The 9,161-nt window shown below is 34.9% G+C and overlaps 1 protein-coding gene across 1 annotated transcript; it reads left to right on the top strand.

Moving 5' to 3' along the window:
* Nucleotides 1-3,367: 3,367 nt before the first annotated feature.
* LOC104230584 (lignin-forming anionic peroxidase-like) lies at nucleotides 3,368-8,065 on the top strand. Its single transcript, XM_009783426.2, has 4 exons — nucleotides 3,368-3,599; nucleotides 4,282-4,473; nucleotides 4,591-4,756; nucleotides 7,610-8,065. Exons 1-4 carry the CDS (start codon nucleotides 3,402-3,404, stop codon nucleotides 7,993-7,995), a joined length of 942 nt encoding a protein of 313 aa, XP_009781728.1. The 5' UTR covers nucleotides 3,368-3,401; the 3' UTR covers nucleotides 7,996-8,065.
* The last annotated feature ends 1,096 nt before the right edge of the window (nucleotides 8,066-9,161 follow it).

The raw sequence follows: 9,161 nt of genomic DNA, 5'->3' as shown, positions 1-9,161 counted from the left end.
TTACATTTGATGCCTAGAACTTGCCCCGTGTGTTTGCAAAGCGAAATAGTAGCTTCATTCAGTCTTAGAAGTGATATAGGCATTTCTTTGTTAAGCCAGATATATAAATAGACCCACCTAAATGTAATACATCGTAGTCAACCCCGTTGAGCCTATAAAGCCTCTTTCTTTGGCAACCATATTGCGAACCTTACCCAATTGTTTGAATGGCCCATCTGTTTGAACCCCTTTTACCTCCCATGAGCACTTAAATGGCCTTGAAATATGCAAAAGCTAAAGTGTGGGGGGGTTTGATTTTTTAGTGGAACCAATAAAATATAGGAAAGGTGCAGTTTTTGGAAAAGTAAAAGAATAGGCACCACATAAAAAAAAAAAGAATGAGTAAATATAGTAGTTGATAAGTGGTGACTTGATACAATTGCACCTAATGGAGTGGGATGTTATAAATAAAAATGTGGTGGAATGTCTGGTTGACATAAGTATGATTTTGAAGGTTAATGTGATTGTATTAAAAGTGCTTAGGGAGGTTAGTCACTATATCCAAATATATCCTACCCGTCCCTTAGCCTACATTACAACCAAGTGAAGTCCTAATTGATCTTAGACTGAATAGGCTCGATTAGTAGAGTAGTACACTACGGGCAAGCCTATGGTGCATCTTTGTGGCATGTGAATGTTCTTTTTGAGAGTGAGCGAATTTTGTCTATGTGAGTTCCTAATTGTTCTTAATAATATTATTTGTAGAACTACTCTCATGTGTGATGTGAGGGCATGTGATTCACCAAGGAAAGGTAAGTCTTGACTTCTGTATAGAGTAGTTTGAGTAAGTACGAATATCGCACGGCACGTGAGATTTGATTTTTGAGGCAAAGGTTATTCACTACTAGGCGCAACTTTGGTGAGTTGTTCTTGGTGTGATACGTTAGGGGAAAAGCTTAGGGAAGGAACTCTTATAGAGTGTGGTGGATTGCTCGAGGGCTAACAATGATTTAAGTGTGTGGTGTTGATAATAAGCTATATAGACGATAGTTACACCCTAAATGTACCATGCTTTATTGTTTTTTTAAAGACTAAATGATAACAAAATACTCTAATTGGTGTTCTTTTGCTTCACAGGGACTAATCCAAGTTAGGAAGAGACTATGGAGTATTTTGGAGTTAATAATATGGATAAAATGCCAATCAAGAAGAACCCGAGTGAAAATAAGCAAGAAAGAGGCAAAGGAGGACTGGGCTGAAGGCCACCGCGACCGCGGTCGACCGCAACTGGACCGCGCTAGGCCAAGAAAGCGAGGCAGAATGTTTGTGTTTCACCGCGGTCGTGTCGCGTTCTGCCGTGGCCGCGATCGACTGTGTAACTGCCAGAAATTGTGGGACTAAAATGTAAATTGGGGAAAACTTATCCTAACCCCTTATAAACTCAACAAATTCGCCAAAGAAAAGGTTAAGCTTGTTTTTAGACTGATTTGGAGGCAAGAACAAGTGTGAGAAGAGCAACATACCATTAGAATTTTTCTATCTTCTCTTTGTTATTTCAATTGCACATTATGAATACTTTTGTAATTTTATCTTGCTTTGCTATGAGTAGCTAAACATTTAATCTAGGGTTGATGGAACCAATTGTTAGATGAAGTTTTGACTCAATTTTGTCATAATCGAGCTGGGTTTATTATATGATTGTTCAACTATGTGTTGTATGGTAATTAATTGAATGGGCCCTTGATTAATCGTGTCTAATTGCCTTGTGTTGCTTGAGAAAGATACTAGGTTAGACTGCTGTTGAACAACACCACTTTTGGGTAATTGAAGAGATTCATTACTTGAACTTAAAAGTGGGGTTAGAGATAACGAAACGTTGGTGGGATAATTCAGAGCTGCATAAATTATTAGCTAGAGTAGTTCGAGAGAATGCTCTAGTAAATTATCGTAGTTGATCGAGAGATAATTGCGATAACCCATAGTTCATAATCCTCATAGAGTATTACAGCGAGATTATAGCAAAAGAATTAAGATTTAAACTAGCAATTGGGGAAATCAATACCCTAGACCTTTTTACCATTGAATTATCTTTGATTCAGAATATTGTTAGTTTTAATATCATTTTGAATTAGTTAAACAAAAACCCAATATTATTTGATAAAAATCTTGCATCTGGAAATTGTTTGAGCTGATAATAGCATCACCAAGAGTTGTAATAGATAGGCTAGTTCCCTGAGGATTCGATTCCGAACTTGAAAACCGGATTATATTTGCAACGACCGCTTTGTCTTTTATAAGGCATAGTTGGGCGTGATCATAAGCTTAATAATAGGCGGGTCAACGAACAGCCCAAACTTGAGAAACATATCCAGAAGCTAGGTATCCATTAAATGCATGGGAGTAGCAATTGTTTCCATGTTACAGCATGTTAATGATTTCTTTAGAATTTGTTTCTATTATAAGTGGAATGCCATTTGTGTTGTAAAGCAATGCCAGACGTAATCCCTGTTCAGTTCTAAGACTTTGAGATTAAGCAAGTTAGTACTTTATATTATATGAAAGAAATGAGGTGTGCATGTGTGAAAAGACACATTCTTTTTGTTCACTTTATTTGATCAATCGGTCGAGCATTGTAGTAATTCAGTTATTTTAGTGGTGCAAGAATATTAAAAATTAAAGGGACAAAAAAATATTAAAGAGCACTAAGATCTCAGAAAATCTCTTAAACAAAACTCAGCCAAACAAGCCAGTGAGTTGGTTTGAGACATGCATTGGCATGACAATCCTACTTAAATATAAATGGACGGATAGGATATTTTCACAATTAATTAGAGGTCTCGTATTTGAGTTATGATAATGAAAAAAATCTTAATAGGAAGCATTTTTCCATTTAGTAGGCCTTATGCAGAGGTGTATCCAGATTGAGGGTTATGGGTTCACGTGAACCCATGTTCAAAGACTCTTATGGTGCAATTATTATTAAGTGTATCTTTACAAGTGAAAATGGAGGTTCAAATCCTACTCCGATCGAACGGTCTTGTTTTCGGCATGGAATATAGATATATATGTGAAAATTATTGAAATTTCAAAAAGAATATAATTTTGAACATATAATTTTAAAAGTGTAATGGGTTCATGGTAAAAGACTAAACTTAAACCCGTCAAATGTAAATTGTAGTGCACCCATTCTCTTGAAATCCTGGATCCGCCTCTAACCTTATGTAGCGCAAATCCAAATTAGTTAGGGCTCCAAAACGGATATCGGACACCGATTGAGAAACCAAAAGAACATGATTTAAGAAGAATATATGGTCACCTTTTGCAGCCTATAAGTGCAAAGAGGCCATTCACCATTCCTTGCATGTACAACTCCTCTTACACCTTTTACGCTATTTTCTTGTCCACCTTTTAATTATATAGCTATGGCTTACGCATCCATTTGTATTCTGCTATTTCTTTCATTCATGCAGTGTGAAGCGCAGTTAACTCCTACATTTTATGAAAATACATGTCCTAAGGCGCTTAGCACGATTCAGAAGGCTGTGAGTCAAGCAGTATCGCGTGAACGTCGCATGGCAGCTTCACTGATTCGCCTTCATTTCCACGATTGCTTTGTCCAAGTAACATATATAGTATATATTAATTCAGTATTTATTTGTCATATATTAGAAGCGGATTCCGAATTTTAAAATTTTGTGATGTTTAGTATCGTCACATCTTTATTTATTTGTTTTGACAATAGAACTTAATTAAAAAAAATTATCAACTATACGTATATAGACAGTGGCAAATCTGTCTTATGTTTTATAGGTGCTCAAGCACCCATTACTTTTGGAGCCACGTACTAATACTTATATAGAAAAACTAGTAATTCATACAAATATATTAATTAGGCACCCAGTCTTAGTAGTAATTTCTAGATTAAAAATATTTAAATATCTATGATTTAAAAATCTTAAATATATATATAAAGAGAGAGCCAATAACGGACGTGAAAAATATAGAACCATGCTAACTTGTAGTATGCAAAGGCAGATCCAGGATTTGAAGTTTATGGGTTCTGAACTTGTCATCGAACCTATTGCACGTCTTAGTTACTGGGTTCACACAATTAAATAGTTATACACATTTAGTGAATTCTCTAATATAAATACAGGGGCTAAGCAAAAGCTACTAGGTTCGTCCGAACCCATAAGTAGTACTCTACCTCCGCCCCTGATAGTATGTATGCATACCTTACCCCTATCTTATGAAGATAGAGAAGCTCTAAGTATTTCTTTTAATTTTTTCATTCTATTTTAGGGGTGTGATGCATCAATCTTACTTGACGAGACTTCAAATATCACAAGTGAGAAGACAGCAGTACCTAATCAAGGATCTGTAAGAGGTTTTGATGTTGTTGAGGCCGCGAAGAGGGAGCTCGAAAAAATCTGCCCTGGAGTAGTATCTTGTGCGGACATTTTGACCGTTGCAGCACGAGATGCTTCTGTCGCTGTAAGTCCACTAAAATTTCAATAAATATTAGATCTGAACTCATATATTTAAAAGGTAAACACATTAAATATTTAAATCTTGAATCCATCTCTTCTGTGACTATATATTGACCTACAGGTTTGCGGTCCATCATGGAAGGTTAAACTTGGAAGAAGAGACTCTAGGACAGCAAATCGTACTCTAGCAAACATTGATATTCCTAGTCCCTTTGATAATCTTGACACTCTTATTTCTAGATTTGCTAAGAAAGGACTTAGCGCAAAGGACATGGTTGTCCTGTCAGGTATCTTGAGAAAATCTAAACAGTTTATTTATGTTGAATTTAACTTCTATGCACTACAATTAGATCATTTATATGGTAATTACAAATATATTAATTGATAAGCTAATAAAAATGGCTGATAGATTAAATTACATTACTGATAATGTAAGAAATCTTATATATGTTGTCAGACATAATTTGTTAATCAAGGGCATATTTAGGGGGTTCTTGGGTTCACCAAAGCCATGTTCCCCTGCATAGATTATGTATAGTCAGAGGCAGACCTATACATTGCGGTTGTGGTCACGGGACCCTATTAGATTCGGCAAAAACTTTATATATATATGGAACCTGTTAAATATTTTAGTTGTGCTCCAAACACAATAAAAGCAGGTGAGAGGAATGGTTTATGTGGAGCGCTTTAGTACATGGGTTTGAAACTCATCTATAGCTTTTCTCCTCCTTTCTATTTTGTAATTCTTTGAATTCAATTATAGTTTGGTATTCATGTGAACTTAATTTATTTTATTCCTTTTTAAATCCCTCTCTTAAAATTAAAAGCCTCAAATTACAGCTCATCGTTCCACAAATAGAAAAATATAAATTCTTCTTTAACAATCACTTTGACAAAGTAGCGATATTCGTCTAATTTCGACCCCGTCAATGGCAACTAAGAGTTTGATACTCTTCTTTAGTTCTTTCACTATTAATATGCCCATTTTAATTTGAGAAAAAAATTTAAATTTTAAAGTTTGAAATAGGTTTAAATCAAACACCTTCCCTTCTCATTGCATCCATTTAGCGAAAAAATCTCTCTCTGTTAAGTGTTTTCCCTTTCTTTAGAACTTTTTTTTGTTTATACTTAGATGATAATGCATCACAATCATTAAGATTTCAAAGTGTTGCACGCCAATTTTTTTCTCTAGTAATTAGTGTACAATGGTGTCCCCGTTGTGCTAAAATCCTTGGTCCGCTTCTGTGTATAGTAATATAATATATTTTTCAAACAAAAAAAATGCTATACGTGTGTGTGCGTGCACGCGCTCGCACACCCAAGCTCGCGCGCGCACACTCAAGCTCAAAGAGTCTTGTGGTGCAGTAATAATTATTGGGTTCAAATTCCACGTTTATCTTGCTGTTTTTTCTTTCTTGTTTTAGAATTGAGCTTGAAGTGTAAATTCATGATAAGAACCTAAAGATTAAAACAATCAAATATAAATGTTAGTTCCACCTCTTTAATAGCATATGGTCCACTCATATTCGTAAAATCTTGGATATGCCTCTGCCGTTAATGCTGGAATATATGCAGGGCCGACTCTAATGGTCTAGCTACTAAGGCTTGTGCCTTAGGCTCCAAATTTGGAGGGCCCCGTTTTTAAAAATAATAGGTTTATAGGTAAATAAAATTAAATGTATAATACTTTTAGTTACAAAAGTAGATTTTTTATATAAAAGGAAAAAAGGATTTTTAGATATGTAAATAAAGTAACCATTTTACTTACTTAAAAATGGATACTATGAATATTTTTCCAATGTGTGAATCAAAATTAATTTGATAAGGAAAACAGTACAAGTAGAAGATACTATATACTCAATCAAATAAAAAGGCTTGATTCTTTTTCAAATACTTATATTGTTTTCAAAATAATGTTAACATTTGCTATAACAGTTATCTCAACAGAAACAATTTTTTTAAATTTAAAATTGATAAATCTTAGTAAAGATCAATAATGTCTCAAGAAAAATTAAATGAGTGAAAACATTTTGAATGGAGGAATTTAGGTAAAATCACATTAGGGTTTTAAGCCATGTGAAGAGAACATTTTTCTTCTCTGTATGTAACGAAAATGAGGGCAAAATATCTGATGGATCTTTCTAGATCCATTACTATATATTTATACAATGTGCCACATCAATCCGGGTGCCCAATACCCAAGAGACCAACTAACATACTAACTAAGAAGGCTAAGCAGTATTACAAAAATAGCTAGAGAAAAATAAATACAACTATTACACATCTAATCACTAATGTTACTATTTTTTATGTTTAGGACTAGAGACTAAATACTCCATCATGCCAACAATGGGTTGGTTATATTATCAATTAAAAAGAAATTATTAAACGAAATCGATTATATCTTCTTGTAATAACTTTGCTTCTCAAAAAGCTAGAATGATAGACTTCAAATAAAAATATATATTATAATATTTAAAAAAAAGGTAAGTGTTTGACTCAAAAGATATCGAAACCTTTTTGAACAAATCAATCAAAGGAGATGAAGGGGTAAATCTTAGTCAGACATAATTAATTTCAGATCAAAGAGCTAATAGTATGGATCACATATAGGATAAAAGAGATGTAAATGATCTTATTGATACTCAATATTGTGTCTCCCATCGATCGATGGGGAGATAGCTTTACATATTCTTCTATAGATTACGTCTTTCCTATCAAGAATACAAGAAGAGAGCTTTGGAGAGAGAAAGAAGGGAGCAGCCCACCTAATCGAAGGTTTTCCCTTACTATATATAATCAAGTCACCTTTGTCCTTTACTTGGGCCGACACCCTCTTACCTCCAATATGTCTCGATCGTCCCTTTAGGCGTTGCTTCTTTCCGACTCGACGGATGTCGGGAAAGGGATGCAAAGTGGGCTATGCTATCTTTCACTGTCCAGTCACCTAGGCGGGACGTTGGTTAGTTCGATCGTGACAGTCAGATTTTGACCAATACAGTAGGCCTCACATTAAACTTTGGCTTTAGGCCTCACATGTGATTGAGCCGCCCTTGAACATATGCATCCAGTGTCGACATATCTCATTTTCCAAACAACAATCTCATTACTTGCTATGAATCAAACTCAATTATATGCAGGGGCACACACCATTGGCCAATCACAGTGCTCTTCATTTAGGAACAGAATATACAATGCATCAGATATAGATGCAAGTTTTGCGAGCATTACAAGACGTCAATGTCCTAAAAATGGAGGGAATGGAACTTTGGCCCCACTCGATTTGGTCACAGACAAAATTTTTGACAACAATTATTTCAAGAACCTAATGCAGAAGAAAGGTCTACTCCAATCTGATCAAGTTCTTTTCAGTGGAGGATTAACAGATAGTATTGTTTCAAAATATAGCAAAAATAATAGTGTGTTTTTTGTGGATTTTGCTAAAGCTATGATTAAAATGGCAGATATTCAACCTCTAACTGGTCGAAATGGGATCATAAGGAGGGTCTGTAACACCGTCAACTAATATTTTCACAACCATCTATGTGTGGTTTGTGCCATTATCTTATGTGGTTTCTCTTGATTGTTGTTTTGATCTGCACTTATGAAAGAGTTGTCTTTATATTTGATTAATGCTTCAATTGTTTGTTGACATTTCTTTAAGGAGAATGAATATTTCTTTAAGGAATAAGTTTAGTTTCTACTTTTGTATGTCTTCTTCTTTTTCACTTCTTTGTCTTTTATGAAAGACAAAGGTCCCTCATCCCTTGTGAAAGTTTTTTTTTTTTTTTTTTTATATTGAGTTTTTCTTTATTGGGTTAGAATTAAAGAGCTAGCAAAATGGAGTGACCCCGTGCACATGAGAAGTTGGCCCTCAAGGCAAAACATGTCGATTTGCCTCATCCTACGTGCGAGATATGCGTGAGCCCTAATCCATATTTAGTTTTGCTAAAATTATTTTTATATTTTTGAGCTTACCAAAAAAGTATCCAAATACGTACATTACAAGAGCACGACCAGATTCGGAAAAAAATACCTTCTTCTCTTCTTCTTCCGTCATCTCTAGGCAATTATTTTGTGCAAACTCCAAACTTTCAGCAACATATGCACGTGTTTGGAAGTGTTGTGGAACCTTGGGAAGCGATCAACTTTAACGATTTTTGCCCTAGTCGGGCCTAAATCGCTTTTAAGGCAGTGGCTTGCCACGACACACAATATTTATTCGATAAGTTATTTTTATTCTCTTCTTATTCTTGATCAATATTAACAACTATTTTTTTCTAATAGAACAACTTAGTCCCAATAACAGACATTCGAATGGAGCATAATGCATATAGATGATTCATATAATCAATTCAAGTAATTTGGAATTGATCAATGATTGTCATTTTCATGTACCTAGAAGCACTTCGTAACTAAAACAACCTTCCTCTCATAATTGTATGAGTCAAAATCTAGCGTTAGAATATTCTCGCTAAGATAATACTGATGAGAGAGTTCCCAAGTCGTCGTTCGTTGGAATGGCTCAAAGAAGCAACAATGTTTGTGAGCGAAGAGTCAACAAGGGTCGTAGTCAATGCGTCAACAAGAGACGAGGTCGAGGTCGTATACGTTCGGCAGAGCTGTAACGGCTAGTTTCAAAATATGATACTAGAGAGAATATTCTATTGGATGTTCTTTGTACTTGTGCTT

Source organism: Nicotiana sylvestris, chromosome 4, assembly GCF_000393655.2.
Source record: "Nicotiana sylvestris chromosome 4, ASM39365v2, whole genome shotgun sequence".
Taxonomy (NCBI): domain Eukaryota; kingdom Viridiplantae; phylum Streptophyta; class Magnoliopsida; order Solanales; family Solanaceae; genus Nicotiana; species Nicotiana sylvestris.
This window is presented reverse-complemented; position numbering and strand designations above follow the sequence as displayed.

Bases quoted from the DNA above. Each gene is read 5' to 3' on its own strand.
- LOC104230584 (XM_009783426.2), top strand. From the start codon at position 3,402: ATGGCTTACGCATCCATTTGTATTCTGCTATTTCTTTCATTCATGCAG. The intron at 3,600-4,281 runs GTAACATATATA...ATTCTATTTTAG, and splicing joins TCCACGATTGCTTTGTCCAA to GGGTGTGATGCATCAATCTT. The intron at 4,474-4,590 runs GTAAGTCCACTA...ATTGACCTACAG, and splicing joins CACGAGATGCTTCTGTCGCT to GTTTGCGGTCCATCATGGAA.